Source organism: Lemur catta, chromosome 1, assembly GCF_020740605.2.
Source record: "Lemur catta isolate mLemCat1 chromosome 1, mLemCat1.pri, whole genome shotgun sequence".
In the NCBI taxonomy this organism is placed as follows: Eukaryota; Metazoa; Chordata; class Mammalia; order Primates; family Lemuridae; genus Lemur; species Lemur catta.
In genome coordinates this window covers 284,088,047-284,110,320 of record NC_059128.1, presented here as the reverse complement: position 1 = coordinate 284,110,320, position 22,274 = coordinate 284,088,047, and the positions used below count along the sequence as shown (strand labels likewise).

At 56.9% G+C, this 22,274-nt stretch overlaps 1 protein-coding gene across 3 annotated transcripts; it reads right to left on the bottom strand.

Moving 5' to 3' along the window:
- Positions 1–3,284: 3,284 nt before the first annotated feature.
- RRP1 (ribosomal RNA processing 1) lies at positions 3,285–19,341 on the bottom strand. Of its 3 annotated transcripts, none has more exons than XM_045540777.1 (13): positions 19,140–19,341; positions 17,529–17,611; positions 16,664–16,721; positions 14,375–14,460; positions 12,092–12,153; positions 9,463–9,592; positions 9,309–9,373; positions 8,867–9,072; positions 7,234–7,307; positions 6,442–6,539; positions 6,150–6,169; positions 4,832–4,945; positions 3,285–3,795 (listed from the first exon to the last, which is right to left on the bottom strand). In XM_045540777.1, exons 1-13 carry the CDS (start codon positions 19,270–19,272, stop codon positions 3,590–3,592), a joined length of 1,335 nt encoding a protein of 444 aa, XP_045396733.1. In that variant the 5' UTR covers positions 19,273–19,341; the 3' UTR covers positions 3,285–3,589. The 3 variants fall into 3 exon arrangements, with proteins under 3 accessions (XP_045396733.1, XP_045396734.1, XP_045396735.1); XM_045540778.1 differs by having other exon boundaries at positions 19,207–19,285; XM_045540779.1 differs by having other exon boundaries at positions 19,189–19,255.
- Positions 19,342–22,274: the final 2,933 nt, after the last annotated feature.

Genomic DNA, 22,274 nt, shown 5'->3' with positions numbered 1-22,274 from the left:
TGAGGGGCTTGCTGAAGGGGGACCAGGACCCAGGGCTCAGTCTTCCCTGCTGCCTGTCACAGGGGAGTGGGACCAGCACTGCCTCACCCTCCACGGCCTCGGCCTCCACATCGGGGCTCCAGCGTGTGGCCCCCTGAAGCTGTGAGTCTCCTGCCGCCTCCCGTCCTCAAGTCTTGTCCTGCAACCTGCCCGCGGTGACGGGGGCTTTGGAAGCTAATTTCTCCAGGCCTTTGCCAGTGGGGCGGCGGCTGCACCCAGGGACGCCAGCCCCAGCAGGATGGGCTTGACACGGGTCTGACCTCCGCAGGCTCACTGGGACTCAATGGCCGTTCGGGGCGCTGGGACGCAAAGCTGTCCTCACCCACCCAGTGGTGAGGCTTCTTCCTGGGGTCTCGTGTTCCCAGAAGCTGGAACTGAGGAGCTTGGGGGCTCTGGAAGGGGACGGGGCGGAGCAAGTGGCAGGGACCCTCAGTGTGGACCCTGGAGGGAAGGGTCACAGGTGTCTTCTGAGCCTGGGTGGCTCCTGTGGAGGAAGCGCCCCACGTGGGAGGGAAGGGGCCACAGGGGCCTCACCTACAGGGTCCCCCTCCCCAGCCCTGGCCAGGAGCCCAGCGCCCCCCACCGCAGGGTGGTAGGGGGCAAGGGTCACAGAGCCTGAGCCCCACTGCACAGACTGGGGCCCCGGCCACCCACCACCTGCCTGGGCACAGAGAAGGAACAGTGCTGGGAGGGCCAAGGTTGTGGGGTCCCCCTGCCAGGACCCAGGTGAGGGGGGTGCCAGCCCCAGGAGGTGCCTGTGGGGGCTCTACGCTCGCTCAGGGGAGAACAAAGGGGTGCTCTGCACCCTGGGTGCCTGGGGTGGGGGCAGCGTCCCCACTGGAGCCCAGCCCCGGCCACCCAGGTTGGCGGTGCCCATTCCAGGGCCAAGGGCATCCCTGAGAGGCAGCTGGTGGGACTGGTCTGAGCAGTTCCCAGGGAGGAGGTGATACAGGGAGGTGACTTGGGCGGTTGGGGCAGGCGGACAGAGCCAGAGAGGGCTGAGCCACCCTCCCTGGACCCACAGCTTCACCCCCGCCCTGCCCCTCGCCCACAGCAGTGGCCAGGGCTCCAGCCCGACGCAGTCCCCATGGGCGGTGCCGCCATGGCGGATGACACAGTGGGGGAGGCACCCTGGGGGGGATGGGTTACTTTGCAGGTGGAATCATGGCGGTTCTCCAGTCACCTGTTCTCTAAGGTCACAGCGCCATGGATAAAGGGCAGCTAGGTAGGAAGGCGGACAGGTAGGTAGGTGCATGGACACTTGAAGGTACCTGTGCAAACTCACACACGCGGTGCCGCAGGAACAGAGCTGTCAACGGCACAGCCTCAGCGTGGACGCGTCCACCGGCTCACCAGCTCAAAGCCAAGAAACCCAGCTGGAAGGGGAAGGTGCCCCATCAAACCTCGGCCTGAGACTGTATTTGAGGAAAGTCTCGAAACTCCCAGTCACGGCTGCCTCAGGAGGAGACGCCCTGCCCGCCGCGGCTCCTTCCTGCCAGATCCGGTGTGGGAAACACAGCCGCCCGGTGCCGGCCAGGCCAGGCCCGGCAGGGTAAGCTCCAAGCTGCTCACCACCGGCCTCGGGTTGGCCCTTCTCTTCCCAGGAGAAAAGTCCATTTGGAGCTGACGGCGCCTTACAGACTCCGGACTGCCACGGGGCCTGCTGCCCAGGGTCCCACCACGCTGGCTGGGGGGGACACACAGATCCCCACGCGGGGCCCTCCTGCCTGGCCACAGCCACCCACACGCACTGCAGTGACCAGAGCTCCCTCACCTGCTCCGCCCTGCAGCCCGGGGTTCCGTCTCCTGGAACCCCCGCACAGAGGAGCAAGGCATCCCTGAGTCATCCCCTAACTCTCGACCAATGAACCCCCGGCAAGGCACGGGGGCGCCTGCAGGCCCAGGCACGGAGGCTGAGGCGGGAGGATGGCTGCAGCCCAGCAGGAAGCCGCGGCGTGCCACAACCACGCACTGTCGACAGCAGAGGCACCCCATGCTGGGCGACACAGCGAGACCCTGGCTCGAAAAAACCGCAAGCGCAGCAGTAGGAGGGAACTCAGTAACTCATGGTTGCGCCCAGCGCAGCCTTCAAGTGATCCTGAAGGCCCGGGAACACGCACACACGGCACGGCCTGAAAACGGTGGCTCAGATGCAGCCACGGCAAAACCTCACTGTGAACAAAACGTCAGAAAAGAACAAGTCATTGTGGCTTATGGTTTAAGAACTGCAATTCGGACTTTTCTTGTTTTCAGAAAGTTCTATAGTATGTTTGTTTCCAACTCTGACCAAAAAACGTCAATAAAACCCACAAAGCATTATTATTAGACATCTCTCCGCCAAAGTGGCGCCAGCAGCCCCCACCCCGCCCTGAAGTGAGGGGCCGGGCACGGCGGGATCACAGCCCGGCTCTCACCACCCACCGTCTGTGATGGACTCACCTTTTTACATCCCTGAGGAGAGAACCATGGCGTCTGGGACAGGTGACCTGGCCACAGCCCTCCCTTCTCCTTGGCCCCTACCCTGCTCCCAGCCCAGACTGCCCAGCTGGCGGGACTGAAGGAGGTGCCGCCACCCTCCCCACGGGCCACACTCGTGAGTGGCAGTGCCCCAGGCAGCCACATTCCCTTCAGCACACGGTGACGGCCAGAGGCCCAGGTCCTCCCCACGCCCAGGGCTCCCGCCCAGCATGGCCTGGCCAGCCGGGACCCATGGGACTCAGACATGGACTAAACCCAAGAAACCCTTGTCACCTACTCGGCCGTCAGCGCGGCACTGGCTGGCGGACGGGGCTCTCCTTGCTGTGCTGTCAGGACGCCCCGGAGCCCCGCAAACATCCATCCCCACAGTGGGGACCCATGCCCCCCTCAGGCTCAGTGGGGGTACAGCAGCCACGGCCCTCCGGGGCCAGCATCAGGGCTGGAACGGACATGTACCAGCTGAGCCTGGAGGCCCCGGGACGTCAGGTGCGAGCCGCCCCGTGCTGCAGAGGACGAGGGTCTTGGCGGAGGCACCACAAGCACAAGTCCCCTGCGCAGCCCCAGATCAAGCGTAGAAGCGGGAATTAGAAAAGCCCTTGTCCACAGCCCAGCCACACGCTGGCGGCTGTCCAGATTTCTCTGAAGGTGCGTGAACATTTTTCCCTCGCACGGGGACATGAAACTGAACACTGCTCAGGAGCCTGTGCCTGTCGTCTCCCACCCAGGAAATGTGTCTGCAGGGCGCGCCCGAAGCAAAGCTGCTCTGGTGAGGACCTGAAGCGTTTTATTTTATGGCTGCCGCGAGGCGTAGGTGACCAGGCCCTGATACAGGTGCATTTAAGTCTTCAGAGTTTGCCCTTTTCACCCAAGGTCATCGCAGTCACGGGCAGTGACTCTCTGGAGAAAGGAGCATCTTCTGGGACGCTGGCACTGAATGCAGGGTCTGCCCTCCCCAGCCCTGTCCCTGTCACCTTCCCGCAGGGTGAGCTGAGCAGTTGCTGGCACTGGAGTCCAGGGCTCAGGCCCAGTGTCCCCGCCCTCGCCCAACACCGGCCCATCCTGGGCCAGGGCGTCACTTCCTGCTCCCCAGGATCCGTTTCCTTTTCTTCTGTGGCTCCTGGACACCAGCCACCTCTGCTCGGGCACCAGACGGCTGCCGCGGCATCCTCTTCCTCTTGCCAGCCCCTCCTCGGCTGCGGCCCCGGGGCTGCTCTCGGGGCTGGGCATGCTGGACTCCCGAGCTCGGGTCTGGGCTCGAGTCCTCCTGGTCACCTTTCCCTGACCAAAGGACAAGACGCCGTGAACACAGGGGCTTGTTTCACTCACTTCAATTCTGTGACTGCAGATGCCAGCACCGGGGGCACTGGACCACCCAGCCACGACAGCCTGCGAGGGGCTCCCACATCCAGTGTGGACACCAAGCCCAGGGGCCACCTATGCTGGCTCACGACACCAGGGAAGGCGGGCAGACCTGGGAAGGGGGCTGCAGAAAGACCAGGTGGGGCAGGGCCAGAGGACTGGGGGGGAGAGGCACAAGGGGGTGGGCGGGCTGAGGGTCGCTGCGGGGGGAGAGAGAACAGCCCCTGGCCAGAGGGCCAGGCTACGATGCCAGGGCCAGCAGCTTTAACTCAACTTGCTGCACGGCAGGCCATGAAGACAGTTCCTGGCGCAGGGCATGAGCCCGGCCGGGGGAGCAGGCTGGAGAGGCCAATGCCCAGCTGGGAAATGCCCGGCCTCAGTGAGGCAGGTGGCCTGGGCTGGAGTAGGGACAAATCCAGTGACCCTGGGGCCGGGTCAGCACAGAGGGGGTGATGTGGAAGGCTTCCTAGCCTGGGGCGGGGCCACGCCTCCCTCCTCTGCACCCCAGCTACAGCACCCCGGCACCCTGCCTGGCACTGTGCACACGGCCCTCCCTGCTGCAGGCCCAGGGCAGCCCTAGAGGACGCCACGTGCCAACCACACTCAGGCGACCGTGGAGGCTGAGAGGGAAGTCCTGAAATCAGGGACAAGAGTGGAAGGGCCCAGGGATCTCTGGGGCATGGGGGAGGAGTGGGGCTCGGATCAAAGGTGCAGAGGGTCGGTGAGAGGCAGCCCAGCGAAGAGAACGGCCCCCGCCTGCAGAGGGCGCATGTGCAGCCGGCAGCAGCCTTGGACCAGGAGAGGCACCAAGGCCGCGAGCCGAGGCTGCAACCACACAGGCTTCTCCAGGACACGTGGACAGTGGGCACCCAGGGCAGGGGACTCGGCACTCCCACCTGGGGGAGACACACAGGTGACGCCAGCACCTACAGGTAACAGACACCGGGAGTCCCACCTTTCTTGCGCTGCAAGCGCGCTTTCGGCAAACGCTTCTTCGTCTTCCTCTTCCGCCTCCCCTCAAGCAGCCTCCTGCAGGCCTTCTCTGGGAGCTCGTCCTCAGGGAAGACGCCTGAGGACCAGGGCAGACGTCAGGGGGCTCGGGGGCTGGGTGCTTTCGGTCCGAGGCTCGCCACTCGCCACGGCCCCAGCAATCAGACTCTCTTTTGTGCAAGAGACCCTGTTCTAACACCCAGGCACACCTTGCTCAGGGACACACCACAGCGCACCCCGCCGGCTCAAGACCAGTCACACCTGGGAAAGCCAATTCTTGGAGCATTTACGACCCAGGTTGAGAGTCCCTTACCCAAAATGCAGGGACCACAAGTGTTTTAGATTTTGGGTTTGTCTGATTTTGGACTATTTGCACGAGACTTATTGGTTCAGCACCCATAACCTGAAAATCCAAAATAAAAGATGCCCCAGGGAGCAGCTCCCTTGAGCATCACACCGGCACTCGCAACGGCTTGGATTCCAGAGATCCAGGGTTCGGGACTTTCAGGCTAGGGATGCTCACCCTGCGCATCCAGGTCTTTTCCTAAAAGTGTCCACGCTGGGGAGGGGCCGGGGACTTTCTGGGCAATGGAAACATTCTGCACCTTGACAGAGGTTCCAGTTACACAAGTCCATGCAGTGGCCCAAACCCACTGATAGACTCGACGTTCATGCCCCGCGCTGCGGGCAAACTGTCCCTAAAGCACCCCGGACTGGAGTCTCAGTGTGCGCTGCCACACTTGGGCACGTGGTCCTAGCAGGGGCAGAGGGACAGGTCAGCGGGTATTTACATGACAACACAAGGACAGTAAATGCTCACATTGGAACCGAGGTGGTACATACGCAGGCAGCCACTATAAACTCCTCCCAACTGTGCCGTATGTGTGAAATTTCCCATGATGAAACGCTGGGGGAAACGCTCACCTCTCCAACCATAACCCTCCTAGCAACCGCCTTCCAGAGAACCTAGGCCGGTCCCACCAGCCACGCTCTACACAGACCAGCAGTGCAGCGCTGCGGCCTCTCGGGAGCCCTGGGGCCAGCACCCGTCTCCCAGTTCTCCAGGGGCTCCAATGGACGCTCCAGTCTGAGAACCACTCAGCAAGACTACAAGATGATCACTGTGGCATCCCTCAGCCCTGCCTCCCTCTCCCCCAAGGCCACCACCGGGCCTCTCTGCAAGACCCCACGTGCTACGAGGAGACACGGAAGCAATCCGCTCCCACGAAGACAGATTCGCAAGGCGCTGGGAAGGGTGCTCTCTAGCCCAGCCCAATCCTCACCTCCTGCCAGGTCCTGCAACCTAAAGAGACAGACAGACATTGTCACTCACCACAGCCATGATTTCTGCACAGAGAGGGAAGCTGCGCCCAGAGAGCTTTAGAATCCCAGCGAGGGGCTGCCCTGGGGGCTGTGGAGGGACCCCAGAGCCCCCTGCCCTTGCTGAGCCGCTTTCCTGAGGGAGCCCTGAAGACCTCCAGCCAGACTGCGGCCACTTCAGACGGGCCACGGCAAGCGAGGGCAGCCCTGGGGCAGTGGGAAGGGCACCACCAGCCAGTCCAGAGAGACACTCACTTTCGGATCACCTTGTAGAGACGCTTCCTGTTCTGGGAAGGGGTGCGCTGTCGGCTGGCCATTTCGAACAGTCTGTTTGCGAGTGCCCCATAGTCGAACTGTTGCAGAGATGCCACAGAGACACAGTCAGTCACCTCCCCGCGCTCCAAGAACGCGGAACTCGTCAGACGGAGAAGGCACTCGGTCCCACTGCGGGTCCTCTACTCGGCTCACAACACCCCTCTGTGTCGCAGGACATTCCTGCAGCCAATGCCAACTGTCCACGGAACAGCGGGCACCACACACGCTCCTGGGCAGCACTGCCCAAAAGGAGCTATGGAGACCATGAATTTGATAAATTTTATTTAACCCAAAATACCCAAAATTTCATCGATTCCATAGGTAGTCCTACCTAAAACTTACTAGGACACTTTACATTTCCAACTTGCTGGGAGTCGCAGACCCCACTGGCCGAGGTGACTGAGCTGGGACCAAGCAAGCCAACCACTCAGCATACGCCACCTCGTCCAACCCTGCACCCCGATGGGGGTGGCAGATCCTGGGGTCCAGGCCACATGTGAGGTTAAAGGGGCACGCACGGCAAAGCCAGGGCTGGAAAGTGGGGGTCTGCCCGAGCGCCCACTCTCCCCGTGGTGCTGCTCCTGCCCGTGTGCAGGCCCATCCTTCCCGCAGCCTCTATGGAGACCCGCCGTGAAGGCTGGCGTCTATGTCAGTGACTGCCACCCTCCTTACCAGGGTCAGAGGGGAAGGTGGGCAAAGGCCGAGAACGCAGCCGCAAGCCCAGGCACCCACCTGGAGGACAGGGCCGTCCCTGTCGTCTCCCCACTGCTCCTGGCCCACCTCAGGTTCAGCTCTGCGGATGGAGCCTAGAAGAAAAGGGACCCATGAGCTCCAAGACCTGCGCCTGTGCGTGCAGGGCCCCAACACAAACACCTGGGAACCGAAAGCCTCTCTCCTCCCGGCTTGCTCAGAGGCTGGGCAGAGGCTGGGAGAGGCCCCAGCTCAAGGCGGCCTCGTAGGGAGGGGGCCGTGCGGAAAGACGTGCTGGGGCCATGGCGCCTGCCCAGCCCTTGGAGAGTGATGAAGAGTGGTCACCGCAGGCAGCTCAGTGTCCCCAATTCCAAAAGTGAGGAAGGAGGGTGGCTGAGTCCAGCGACAAGCTGGGCCCGGATCGAGGACTGTGGACATGGTGCCTCGGTCAGGGCTCTCATGGCACCGCCTGCAGAGCAGCTCCAGGACAGCAGGCAGCTTGGGGGCAGCACGCAGTGAGGACAACTGCCGGGCCCAGGGGTCTGCTCTGGATGACTCAGCCACTGAGCGAGGAGGACGAGGGAGGGACAGGGAGATGCTCACAGGACGGCAGATCAAGTGTGGGGTGGGGGCTATCTTCTAACAACAAAGCCAAGGGGTGCACAGCAACGGCACTAGGAGTCAGAGTGGCACCGAGAATGGCTGACCACACACCCTCTACGGCACAGGACGGGACACTCAGTGCCCAGACGGCCCAGCAGTCAGACAATGACCGCAGTGTCCAGACCGGAAACAGGCCAGGCTGGCCACCACTGAGCTGGAGCACCACAGCCGGGCCACAAGGCCCTGTGGTAGGCCGATCAGGAGCTCAAGTTCCCACCCATTCATTCGTCACCCAGCAGTAGCCAGGTGCCACCCAGCCACGATCAAGACAGAGTGCCCTGTCCTCTGAGGGGCAGGCCAGGAAGGAGGGACATGAAGGGCAGGGGGTTTACGTAATATACTGTTAGAGAAAAGTAACACGCAATGTGGACGACAGCCTTGGAGGCTGCCCTTCCAACAGGGTGCTCAGGGTAGCCCTGGACTGGCACAGAGACCTGCAGGGGACAGCGCACTCTGGCTCCGAGGCAGGACGAGCCGGGAAGGGGAAGAGCCCGGGGAGCCAGGCAGCACTCTGAGAACACCACGGCCACGGGAGGCCAAGGACAGCCAACAACACGTGTGCTGTTCTTTTTTTTGGGGGGGACAGAATCTCGCACTGTTGCCCTGGATAGAGTGCAGTGGCATCATCATCATAGCTCACTGCAACCTCAAACTCCTGGGCTCAAGTGATCCCCTGCCTCAGCCTCCCGAGTAGCTGGGACCACAGGCACGAACCATGATGCCGTTTTCTATTTTTAGTAGAGATGGGGTCTCACTCTTGCTCAGGCTGGTCTAGAACTCCTGAGCTCAAGCGAGCCTCCCGCCTCAGCCTCCCCAAGTGCTGAGGTCAGAGGCGTGAGCCACCGCACCAGGCCTGCTGTGTTTTTAAAGGTCGCTCTGGCTGCAGTGCTGACGGCAGACTTTGGGGCCGAGGGCGTTAACAAGGGCACCAGCCAGACCACAGGGCCCGCCCGGGGCAGGCGCCACACAGGCAGCTCGACATCCTCAGACCCGGATGTTCTGTGATCCCCACCTGCTGGCAGTTTCTCGGACCCCCTCTGGGACGGCAGGTCTCGTGTGTCCTCACTGCCCTCCAAGGACTCGTCACCATCCGACGCCTCCTCCCCTTCCTCCTCACTTTGTGCGTCCAGTTCCTTCATCAGGTCCTCGATGGCAAAGGGGGCCTGCTGCACGATGGTCTCCAAGATGCCTCGCGTGATGTTATGCAAAAGCAGGGAGCTGCGGGCAGAGCAGGCCGCAGAGCAGGCGCGCTGGGCCGGTTCTCGGACAGAAGCCACACCCAGTCATCCTGCCAGACTCGCCCACCGCTGGGCACCAGCCTCTCCTGCCCCCGGACACGGTTGACACAGCCCCGCCACTCTTGCCTAGAGGGAGCAGCACCCCGCCAAGGCGGTGGGAACCCCGAGAACTCAGTGGAAAGGCAGTCAGGCCTGACCAGGCCGCCGGCCACTTACTCCTTGGTGCGGGCAGCAACTCTGCAGAAGGGGTCGACGAACTTGAGATTCTGCTCCGCGGTGAGCTACAGGGAGGCAGGCGGGGCCTCAGCTCCTCGTCCACAGTCACAGCCACCCACTGACGGGCTCAGCCGCCCGCCACACCCAGCCTCACCTCCTCTGCGCCCACTTTGGTCAGCTCCTCCAGAAAGATCTCGATGAAGTGGCTCTTCACCCCGTGAGGGGCCTGGCTGTCGGGGTGCAGGATCTCGGTCGTCAGCAGCTCCAGCAGCTGCTCGATCTGCCTGAGGAAGGAAAGGCTCGTACCGGGCAGCCACGCCCAGTCTGCACTCTTCTCCCTCCTGCCCTCAGTCACAAGCCCTGCCAGGAACACGCGTGCAGATGCCACCATCTGCAAACGTGCCAACTCTCTCACGTCCCCACAGGTGAACACCCACGAGCCTGGGTCCGATGCGGCACAAAGCCGTCCTGCAATTACGTGTCTGTAACCAGCACTAAAACACATGGCGTGAGTTTGGATCTCAGCTACAAAACACAACACCTGCACACGTCCCAACAGGCCTTCCTCTGTCCTCCAGACTGCTAGCAGAGGGACAAAGGCCTGGCCGAGGCAGGACACCACCACCACCTTGCCTGGCTTTCCTCTCCACTGTCCTCACACCACCTTGCCTGGCTTTCTTCTCCACTGTCCCCACCGGGTCCTGCTTGGGAAGACAGTAGGACAGAGCACAGACAAAAGGAAGACGGAGGCCCAGGCAGGGCTGAGGACTGCACACCTCGTGCCGGCTCCTCAGGCCCCCGTTGCTGGAGCGCTCCTCCCACAGCGCCTGCGCCAGAGCCCTTCCTGCCACGTGGGGCTGATGGCCTCACAGGCCCTGGATCCTAGGACTGGAGAGCCCCAAATGCCAGTCTAACAGTCTAGATGCATCCGAAACGCCTGGGGCGCTTGGTCATGCAGACCCTACACCCTGACTTACACAATGCGGATCCTTTAAGAAGCCCCTGGACGATTCGGATGCACAGCAAGGGGTGGGAATCCCCTATTACAGAAAGGAAAAGTGTTGCTCTCTCCACGGCTCAGGAAAACGGACATAGAGGTAAGATCTGGTGCAAAACCAAGAGGAAGGCAGGAGGCCCACTGCCCGGGCTAGTGATGATACCACTGGAGCATTAGAAAAACAAAACAGCCATGTGTGCAGGAGAGCTGAGAAAGGCTAGAAGAGTAGGTCAAGCTCTCAGCCTGGATACCCCACGCCAACGGGAGAAATTCCCAATCTGTTCCCAATGATCTCTGCCTATAATTATTAGTTACAATGAGGATGAAATGACTTTTGTAATAAACCAAAAAGTTAATCTAGGGAAGTTCAGGTACCCAAAGTGCCACTCCTGCTGATGCGTTTTTGCAAGGGCAGGAGAAAAGTGGGCTGGAGCAACAGTCTGTTGATTCTGTACCCCTGAAGGTAAAAAAGTCCCACACTAACGTGGGCTGAGCCGTACTCTGGTCTGCCAGCTATTCTGACACCTGGGCACTAGTTTTCATCTTCATATACTCAAGATCAACTCCTTCTAACATATACTTTCAAATTACAAATCAATTCCCAATGGATTTTTTCCAAGCTCCTCTCCCCCTTAAAAAAAAACCTCACAGGTGACGTTTTTGAGACACTGTCAGTAAAACAAAAGAGCAGCCTGCGGGCAAGTTCCCCAAGCCACTTGCGTGAGTGCCCACAAAAGACAGCTGCCACACTGTCACGTGTGACAACTGTCTTTATACTGAGTATGCACCACTCACAATTAGAACAAAACTATAATACAATTTTAAAATGTTTAATTAATTTTAAGAACTTTAAAATGTTAAACACTTGGAAACCCCTTTGTGTTATGGAACTGAGACTGCCGCCTGAAAGCTTGGAACCTGCCACCCTACTGGGACGAAGAACTTCAGGTGACCCAGGCCCCGGGGGCCCCAGGAGCTGGGACCAGGCAGAGTGAGGCACAGACTCAGTGCCACCGGAGCCCACGGTCAGACAGAGGACACAGCAGCAGGCAGCTGGGGGCACACAAACCACCCCACTCCACGCACTGCTGTGGGAAGTGAGAAGGCTGGACCGCTTAAGTATTTTTGAACAAATTTTTATTTTTTTTTATTTTTTTTATTTTTTATTTTTTGAGACAGAGTCTCACTTTGTTGCCCGGGCTAGAGTGCCGTGGCATCAGCCTAGCTCACAGCAACCTCAAACTCCTGGGCTTCAGTGATCCTACTGCCTCAGCCTCCCAAGTAGCTGGGACTACAGGCATGAGCCACCATGCCCGGCTAATTTTTTTGTATATATATTTTTAGTTGGCCAGATAATTTCTTTCTATTTTTAGTAGAGACGGGGTCTCACTCTTGCTCAGGCTGGTCTCAAACTCCTGACCTCGAGCGATCCACCCGCCTCGGCCTCCCAGAGCTAGGATTACAGGCGTGAGCCACCGCGCCCGACCCGAACAAATTTTTAGAGGAGCAACTACCACTGAGAACAGGGCTGAACACGCCACGTTTTCATAAAGGCCCCTCAGCTCCATGTTAAGATCGTACCATTGAGACCAAAAACAAACGGAGTCATTTCCACCAACACATTTCATTTTGGAAAATGCCTTCACTTTAAGCACCACTGAGGGCACCCTTTGATGTAAAGGCTAACAGCTCTTTCTGACACAGAGAAACATGGGACCCCCACCTCCCTGAACACGGCCTGCCCTCCTGGCTCGCCCGTGGGAAGCAGACGCGCCCGTGTACCAACCTGTCCTCCCATCCTCGCACCTTCACGGCCTTGAAGGACTCATTCAGGACCATCCGCATGAGCTTTGGCACAGAGAGAGACGCACGTTAGTGGAAGCACAGCCCGGACCTCACCGCACACACCACCCCCACCCCCAACCCATGTTCTAGGAGCCACCTGAGCACAGGGCTGTGGCCACGGTCACCTCTGCCTGCCCCAGAGCACACAGCAGGCCCTCGAGAGCTGCTGACAGGATCAATGTGGGTGGGGACCTTACCAAGCCCCAGGACCCTGGGAATGCACCCCTCCACCTGGCAGAGACACCCCAACTTCCCAAGAGCACAGGAAGTCAGGCTCACAGTGGGTAAGTCCGGCTAGCAAGTCCAATCCATGAACTGGAGCCAAAACAGAATAGTTCCTATTCCAGAAGTGAGAACAGGGAAGGAAGCCCAGCTCCTCCCACGGGAGGCAGAGCCCTCGGCAAAACCAGGTCTGAATGCGGCGCATCTTCCCCAAGCTCCTAGGGACTTCTCTCCCAGTGGGCAGGGAACCCAGCCTACTTCTCCACTCTGTGACTCGGTGAAGGCCCGCCCGCTAAGCCCCATAACAGAAGTAAAGCTGCGACATCTGCCACCACCCCCCCAGCCCCCTTCACATGGCACAATGCCTTTTCTGTGGGCCAGACGTGGTGGCTCACGCCTGTAATACTAGCACTCTGGGAGGCCGAGGAGGGAGGATCACTTGAGGTCAGGAGTTTGAGACCAGCCTCAGCAAGAGTGAGACCCCATCTCCACTAAAAATAGAAAGAAATTAGCTGGGCAACTAAAAATAGAAAAACAAAAAAATTAGCCGGGCATGGTGGCACATGCCTGTAGTCCCAGCTACTCGGAAGGCTGAGGCAGGATGATCACTTGAGCCCAGGAGTTTGAGGTTGCTGTGAGCGAGGCTGACGCCATAACACTCTAGCCCGGGCAACAGAGCGAGACCATCTTAATAAAAGAAAAAAAAAGCCTTTTCTGTGGTTTTCCTATCCTCAGGATATTAACACACCATGCTAAAAGCCTTTTCTGTGGTTTTCCTATCCTCAGGATATTAACACACCGTGCCCGCAGAGGGCTCCGAGTCATGGTAAAAAGCAAACACAGAGGACACACAGGCCCCCCGAGAGCCAAGATTACAGAGCACACCCTGGCAGCCGAGACTCCGTGTTGGGGACACAGGAGGCCTCTCTCTCGTCACTCCCCGCAGAGTCTCGAGCTGCTCAACCCTACGCAAGGCTGTGCAGCTAGACTGGATCACACAAGGGGGAACATGGGAAATGGCCTTGAAAAGCAACAGAATCCATCATATAAAAGGGCCCAGAGATTGCGTCTCAGCAGAATACTGAGGTGACGTGACAGAAGAGCTCCTGTGACTCACAATCTGCACCTGGCACCAGTGCAATGTGGCCCCTGTCCGGCTCCAAGCCTGCCCCGCCTCCCGCCTGCCATGCTCTTCTTGCCAGGTGGCCTTTCGGGATCCCTCGCACACACTATCCACATAATCCCAGTCCAACCCTGAGGTGGACACTGAGCCAGAGTGGCAGACCACGACCTGCCCTCAGGGAGGCCCAGACGCTGCCCCATTCAGTGTCCCCATGGGTCACTGGCTCCTGGACAGTGACAACATCCCTTTATCTCAGGAATGCTCTAAAGTCACAGTGACCAGCACCTGGTAACAGGACCTTGAAGTTCACAAGGAAGGAGGGTGGGGAGGGAGGCTGGAGCAGCAAGGCGCTGTCTGAAGGCCCAGTTCTCCCCTGTATTCCACAGGGCGAGTCCATAACCTCAGTAAGAAAGCAACACAAAAAGGAAGTTCCACACTGCGACATAATCGTCATCCCCACCTAGAGGAAAATCTCTGTGGGCTCAGCACTCCACGGCAGACCCAGCCCGGCCTCGCCGCCTCTGCTGTGCCCGCGGGCTGCTGCCTCTTAGCAAGGTGGCAACTGTAACCACCTCCCTGAAACCCAAATTGTGTAGGTGTTTCAAAGAATCGAATCCTTTGCCCACTTGCTCTCTCTCAGAGGCCAGGAACAAAGGCTGCAGAGTCCCGGGCATGTACCTCCGAAAGCTCTGGCTCCACCTCTAAGCCCCCTGGAGGTACAGGGTCACACCGCCTCAGGGTCGCCTCTCTGCACAAAGCGCAGGGACAGAGAGAGCTGAGCCCAGACGCCGCCATTATGGGCCCACGGCCTGTTTCTGCTCCGCTGGGTACCAAGACCTGCACCCGCCCCAGGCCCGCGGGAACCCACGGCCGCCTCACCATGTAGAACTTGTCCAGGCGCAGCCTGTCTATGCCCGTCCACTCGCGGTTCATGGTTTGCCAGAACGTCTGAAGGAACAGGTGCTCTAGGGGAGGGAAAGGCCCAACATTAATGCCAGAAGAGAAGCACCGAGGAACGCAGAGGCCACACAGAGGCCACAGAGGGAGGGGAGGTGGGAACATAAAGGGACCTGCTCAGGACGTCACTTACACGCAACCTCTGGGATTTCTCAGCCCCAGGGTTTGCTGAGCTAAGTGGTGCTATGCATTTGTCTTAAAAAACAGGGCCATTATGCACTTCAGAAAGAAAAGCAAAGCACAGAACTACAGCCACACACTCTGCAGAACAGGAGCAAAGAGGGAGCAAAGCCGCCAGAGAAGCGGCGCCTCACGCGTTTCTTTCCCAGCCGCCTCTGCCCTGGCCTGGGCTGAGACCACCTGATACCCACGTCTGACCTCTTCGTGGCATCCTAACGGCACATGGCACAGTGGTCACACTAGATCCACTGACCTAATCAGACAATAACCCTACAGATGACAGGCGTGTCCAATGCTGTAAGCTGAACTGTGTCCCTCAAAATTCGCATGTTGACGTCATAACTCCTAGTTCATAATGTGACTGTGATTTGGAGACAAGGCCTTTACAGAGGTAATTCAGATGAAATGAGATCATTAGGGTGGGCCCTAATCCAATCTGACTGGTGCCCTTATAAGAAGAGGAGACTAAGCCAGGGGCAGTGGCTCACGCCTATAATCCTAGCAGTTTGGGAGGCCCAGGGGAGGTGGGAGGATCGCCTGAGGCCAGGAGTTGAGACCACCCTGGGCAACACAGCGAGTTGGGCGTGGTGGTGTGAGCCTGTAATCCCAACTACTTGGGAGGCTGAGGCAGGAGGATCGCTTGAGCCAGGAGTTCAGGCTGCAGTGAGCCATGATGGGCCACTGCACTCCAGCCGGGCAACAGAGTTAAGACAATGCCTCTAAAAAAGAAAAAAGAAGAGGAGAACAGGACACAGGCGCCCACATGCACAGAGAGAAGACCACGTGGGAAAGGAAGCCATGTACAAGCCAAGGAGAGAGGCCGCAGAAGCAGCCAGCACCCTGGTCCTGGGACACGAAGAGCGCAGCTCATATCTCCAGTCAGTTTCTGTAACAGAGCGCTGGCCAGATGGCTCAGGGACGATGGGCCCCTGCTTACTGAATCATACAAGCGTCACTGAGTGAACCTTTGTATTACACTTGCCACTGTGCTGAGCAAACCACTCTGCAACTTCTTACAAAGTAATTATGGAGGACAGATCTACTCAAATACGATTAAAGAGATCCTCCCAATTTGAGAGACTAGTCACCGTAACTATGCACGGCCCGGCTCTTACGCCCGGGCGCTTCAGCACAGCGCGGCGACGCCCACCGTGAACACCAGCAGCAAGGTCCCGGCGGCTGCCCAGCGCCAGCCTCGGGCAGGGAGGTCTCGAGTGCTGTGTCCAGGCCCCTCCCCCAGAGCTGGTTCAACTAGACCAGGGTCTGGACATCCCATGGGCAGGCGGGGCAAGAACTAGTCATGATGGGCAGGATACAAAACAGAAGAGTCAGGAAAAGTAACAGCAGAAACCTCACAACTGTCCACTGGCATTCAGTCAAATACCTTGGTAACACTGTATCAGCTTTTCCTTTTTATTTAAAAATATAAAATATTGGGCCGGGCGCGGTGGCTCACGCCTGTAATCCTAGCACTCTGGGAGGCCGAGGGGGGTGGATCGCTCAAGGTCAGGAGTTCGAGACCAGCCTGAGCAAGAGTGAGACCCCGTCTCTACTAAAAATAGAAAGAAATTATCTGGACAACTAAAAATATATATAGAAAAAATTAGCCGGGCGTGGTGGCGCATGCCTGTAGTCCCAGCTACTCGGGAGGCCGAGGCAGTAGGATCACTTAAGCCCAGGAGTTTGAGGTTGCTGTGAGCTAGGCTGATGCCACGGCACTCACTCTAGCCAGGGCAACAAAGCGACACTCTGTCTCAAAAAAAAAAAAATAAAAAATAATAAAATAAATAAAATAATAAAATATTAGCCCATTAGACTCTTGAACTGAGTCTATTTTGGGTGAGTTAATACACGTTCAACACCCACAACAGTGTTTCAGACATGATAAGCACCCAGGAGACATTAGCTGGCTGTCTCTTGCTTAGGTGTTACTAGCTCCAGATTTGACAACACAAACCTTCTCTGTCTGGTGGCTTTGACGCTCCGATTCCGACGTGTACAAACGGCATAACTATGGCAGAGTATACTCACGTGCCTCTGTGGTCTGAAATGCGTGGACCAGCTGGGAAATAGTCCTTCCTAGTTCTTCCTGTGCAGGGAACAATAAAAACACCCTCAGTTCCTGAAGCACTGTGCTTACGATGACAAGACAAACAACTCAACTGTCCTGTCCACTCACTCACCACAGACAACCAGCTCCGGCAGCTCTCGGCCCAGCGGACTGGAGTTTGCAAGTTTGACCCCTGCTGTGAAAGGCCTCGACCGGGCCACAAACGCAGTCCCTGCCTCCTGACTGAGACTGTGCCCTGAGCAATGAGGACGTCTAAGGGGGAAGTAGGACAGCAGAAGGGAGCCTTGTACCAGCAGGAGGGGCCAACCAGATCCCCATAAATCACCCAATGCCTTGCTAAGACAGAAGATTCCAGAGCCTCCCCTTGAGAGACTACGGTAGGTTAGCAGACAGGGAATATGGCCCAGGAATATGCACTTAAATAAGTACCTTCACCAGCCAGGTGATTTTGAAGGAGAGTAAATAATTCACACTTTGAGAAACACTGTTCTAAAAAGGCTGGCAGGAGAAATCCTTGCTCAGAAGACCCTGTCCCTTGGTTTCCATTATTTCCTCACTTGTGACCTGGGACACACACAGAACCATCCGGTTTTCACCCAAGCCACAACCTGCACTGCCTACCCCACTGTGGCTACGGTGCACAACTCAGCAAACCACGCCCACGTCCTCTGCAAGGCCTCTGACCAAAGGCCTTGGCACCACTGAGGCTATAAAACCCGGCCCAGGTCTCAGGCCATATTAAAATGGAGTCAACCGCATGCCCACCTGTCCTCCCACCGCAGCTCCCGCACCCCAGCTTCTTTGGCTCCCCACCCGTCCATTTACCTGCAGCAGCGGCTTGTCCTGCATCCACATGCAATAGAACAGTCCTTTCCACACCTTCAGCAACTCGTCATGACTGAAGCCACCTGCAATGCAACAGAAACATTCAGACTAAATGAACTCAACCTCCAAGTGCCAACAAGGAAAACAGGAAAATGTAACTGCCTAAATTAGACCTATGTCCTACTTCCCATTAAAGGCAAGTGGGGAGCTGAGTCCAGCCTCCCTCTTCAAACAATCCTCTAACGCAGAGCCTGCTGTGCCTGTGGTAACTGCCATTTCATTCACGCAATAAAACTCATGGAGAATCTGCAAGGTATCAGGCACGGTCCTCTGGGTTGGAGATTCAAAATTGAGAACCTCAACCGCTTCCTGAGCTGAATGGTGTCCACACAGGTTAATCTGTTGTTGATAATTCATCCTGCATCACAGAGAGTTTGTGCACTTTTCTGTGCTATACCTCAAATATGAAAAGAAAAGAATTACCTTAGTCGTTTAAGCTAGCAATGGAGACAGAGACACAAAATTACTCAGTTGACAAATATTCACTGAGGTCCTACGTGTCTGACACCCTGTTCCTGGAGCAGTGGTTCTCACGTAGTGTGTCAGAATCACCTGGAGGCTTCCAGAAACACAGATGGCCAGCCCTGATTTGGCTCAGCTGCGATGGGACTCTAGAATGTACATTTTTGGCCGGGCACGGTGGCTCATGCCTATAATCCTAGTACTATGGGAATCCGAGGGGGGAGGATTGCTCGAGGTCAGGAGTTCGAGACCAGCCTCAGCAAGAGTGAGGCCCTACCTCTACTAAAAATAGAAAGAAATTAGCTGGATAACTAAAATTATAAAAAATTAGCCAGGTGTGGTGGCATGTGCCTGTAGTCCCAGCTACTTGGGAGGCAGAGGTAGGAGGATCACTGGAGCCCAGGAGTTTGAGGTTGCTGTGAGCTTGGCTGATGCCACGGCATTCTAACCCGGGCAACACAGCAAAACTCTGTCTCAAAATAAATAAATATAAAAATTTAAAAATAAATAAATAAATAATAGAATGTGCATTTCTGTTTTTAGAGATGGGGTCTGGCTCTGTCCCCCAGGCTGGAGTGCATTGGCACAATCAGCTCCTGCAGCCTCCTGAGCCTGCCCAAGCGCTGAGATGTGGGCGTGACTCGGCGTGCCTAACAACTGCCCAGGTGACGCTCAAGCCACGGAAGGGGGCGCGGAGGGACACTTCGAGAACCACTGATACAAGGAACACTTAAGCACGTTCCCCGGCCCGAATGGAACTCGGAAAACGATCCAATAATCAGTTTTCAAAAGAAAACTGCCAGCAGCTGTCAATGCTGCCTGAGGGAACCCAGGGGCCCGACAGCAGGGAAGCGGGGGTGCGGGGCCCACTGCACGGAGGGGCCGTCAAGCTGCGGCAGGGGGTGGGCGCCGGGGGGTCCGCGCAGAGGGACCACGTGCCGGCGCACCACGAGGGAAGCGCCGCGCGGGCCGAGCCGGGAGCAGGGGGAAAGGCCCGCGGGCCCCTCCGCCCGCCCGGCCACCTGCAGGGCCGCGCGGCCCCGACCCCCGCCGCCCCACACCCCGCGGCCCCCGCCCGCACCCGCCAACCTGCGGCGCGCTGAGTCCGGGCCACGATGTACTTCCGGAGCTTCCTCACCGCCCGGTCCCGGGTCACCTGCTCGTTCCCCGCCAGGCGCTGCGCCAGCTGGATCTCGGGGGGGAGCTGCACGCGCGAAACCATGGCGACGGCGACCGCGACCCCAGGCCAGACACCCCAACTGCAGGGACCCACACGCGCGCCCGCCTCCGGCGCGCGGAGCTACGTCACACGCCCGCGACGCCGCACGCCGCGCGACACCGCCGCGCAGTGGCCGGGCCGCGCAACTGCAGCGGAGGGCTGCGGCGGGGCTGGAGGCGGGAGCGCGCGGCCGGCGCCGCAGTGGAGGCGCGTGCCCGGGGCGCGCTCGCAGGCGCCGCTCGCGGGCGCGCGCATCTGGGAGCAAGGAGTGCGACGCGCGAATCTTGGCGGTACCCCCTGTAGGAACAAAAGCCATAAAAGCCAATTTGGAACATTTGGGAAAACTTGCACATGGACTAGACGTTGCAGTACAGACACCTAAGGCAGGGAAAAGTAGACGGCCAAGCCTAAAGAAAAGAGTAATTTTGATAGGCATGACATGAATTTCTGACATGAACTTTTACCAAAATAGCTAAGATGCACCCACATATACTTTTAAAATATACTGTACAGTATATGCAGCTGTTAAATGCTGGTGGCTAATGAACCAATAATAGCATATTCAGTGTAACTAAAAATAAATGTGCTTTGTTAATGAATGAACTCATTTATATTAATTAGTAAATGTAAAATTATCCCTCTTTTAGGAAATTTTAAAAATCTATTTTTAGAACCAGCTATGGACACTAAAGTTAGTAGGTGAAAAGCATGATAAGATATATGGTATTTGCAAAGTCTCAAAGTCTCGTTACAAAGGGGACAAAGTACCTTCACAAAGGAGAAATCTGGCAGATAGCCTTTCACTCAGTGACTGCGGTCAGTGTGAGCAGGGACAAGACACATCAACACCGCACGCCCCTGCCACCATGCACTGAGGACACAGCATTGCCATTCCCGAGCCCAAACTGACAAACATCCCTCAAAATAATTAACTGATACTGGTTGAAAACGTCAAAGGCATGAAAGAGCGAGAAAGACGAAGGAACTGTTTTAGACTGGAGTTGACTGAGGCGTCTCCACAGGAGATGCGATGTAGCTGGGACAGCACTCAGTTGTGCTGGCGAGTTAGTGGTATTGTATCTACACCGTGCTTACTACGTAAGACGTCAACATTTGGTAAAACTGGATGAAGAATTTACAGCAATTCTACTATTTTTGTGACCTAAAATTATGTCAATATAAAAAAACTTAAAAATTGAAAAAGTAAAAAAAGAAAGTCTGGTGAGGATTTAGGGAATGAACGTATCTCCCAACTTTACTCACAAGTACATTACCCACGATGCCTTCAACTCCTGAAAGCAGGGGTTTTGTCAGGGGTTTTTGAGGACAGTGCCAGATGGTGGGAGTGTGTAGGAAGAGCTGTGAGCAGCTCACTATGCCCCAATTAGCAACAGAAGGATGCACAGTTATTCCACAAAGAAGGAAGACCCACATCTCTCATCTCCGTACAACATCACGTCGACCCACTTCCTGCCTGGAGATTGCCCTGTTTGTGTTCTGTGTTCCAGAATGTAGAAGACTCTGTGTTCATGAGTCCTGTGTGTTTTCCTAAGCCTCCGTCAACTCCAGGCTCAACCTGAAAATAGGTAGGTTCCAGGGAGGTGTGTACGACTCCTTAGAGCAAAGTTTTGCTTCCACATTAGAGAGTCTGTACTTGGTGGTGCATGGGCACCAGGTGTCCGTTTCCTAGGTCTCTCTAACAAAGTGCCACACCCTGAGTGGCTTAAAACCACAGAAGTTTATTCTCTCACAGTTTTGGAGGCTGGAAGTCTGAGATCAAGGTGTTGTCAGTGCGGCTCCCTCTGTGGGCTCCGGGGGAGGGTCCTTCCTGCCTCTCCCAGCCCCTGAGGACTCCTGAGTTCCTTGGCCCGTGGCCGCATCTCTCTGGTCTCTGCCTCCATCTTCACACAGCCTTCTGCCCTGTGTCACTGTCTTCCAGGACGTTCTTCTGTCTCTGTGTCCTCTCCTCTTCTTGTGAGGACACAGTCATTGGATTTAGGGCCCACCCTAATCCTATGTGACCTCATCTTAATGAATCACATCTGCAAAGACCCTCTCTATTTCCAAATTAAGGTCACGTTCTGAGGTTCCAGGTGGACATGACTTTTTTGGGGACACTACTCAGCCCACTACAGAGGCATAAAAAGGATAAAATAAATAACAGTCACTACCAGCTGATGAATGCCTCCTATGTGCCTAAGGTTTCTTTTCGAAACCTTAAAAGAATCCTCCAGGGGAGGTATGGTTTCTGCTCTTTTATGCTGAGCAAGGCTGGCAGGTGAAGCCACCTGCCAGAGGACAAGCCCAGGCTGGGCCACAGTGCGTGGCAAGGGTGGGTACCCTGCATTCTGCCCAGGGCCTTGAACTCAGAGGGCTCATGTGGGTGTGACACTCTGCCGTCACCATCCTGAAATTCTGGATACTCCAAACAAAGGCCCACAGGTTCCTTGCACACTGGGCCCTGAGCCATAGGTGCTGTGCCCCAGCCTCCTGCTGCTCCCTGCGCGGCAGGTCCTGGCCAGGCCTGCTTCTTGCAAACTCATCGATTCCCACACGTGGCGTGTCTCCCCCATATTTAGTTCTCAACTTTTTATTATAGAAAACGAGGAAAAGAAAGAGTTTTGGGAGGGAGCCTGAAATCTTACGTCCTAAAGGAACTGCCTAACATATCCCTTCTTTCTTTTCTGTGCATAAGCTTTTTAAAAATAATCACACTACAGTGGTGATTTTGTAACCTTGTTTTACTAACATAGCCAGCATTTTTCTGTATCACTTTTCAAAAATATGCAGTAATCCAAAATAAACTACTGGTTTTTTTCCAAAAACAAAAAGTCCTTTAAAAAAAACCTTGGAAAAATATAATCACAGAGAAGAAAGTTTGTAAATACCCGTATCCCACGCCCAGCGATGGCTGCTGTTAACATCTCAGTGTGTATCTTCAGTCCCCCAGGTGCCTGGGCCTCACCCTGCCCCAGTGAAAGGATCTCCAGGGAAAAGGCCTGGGA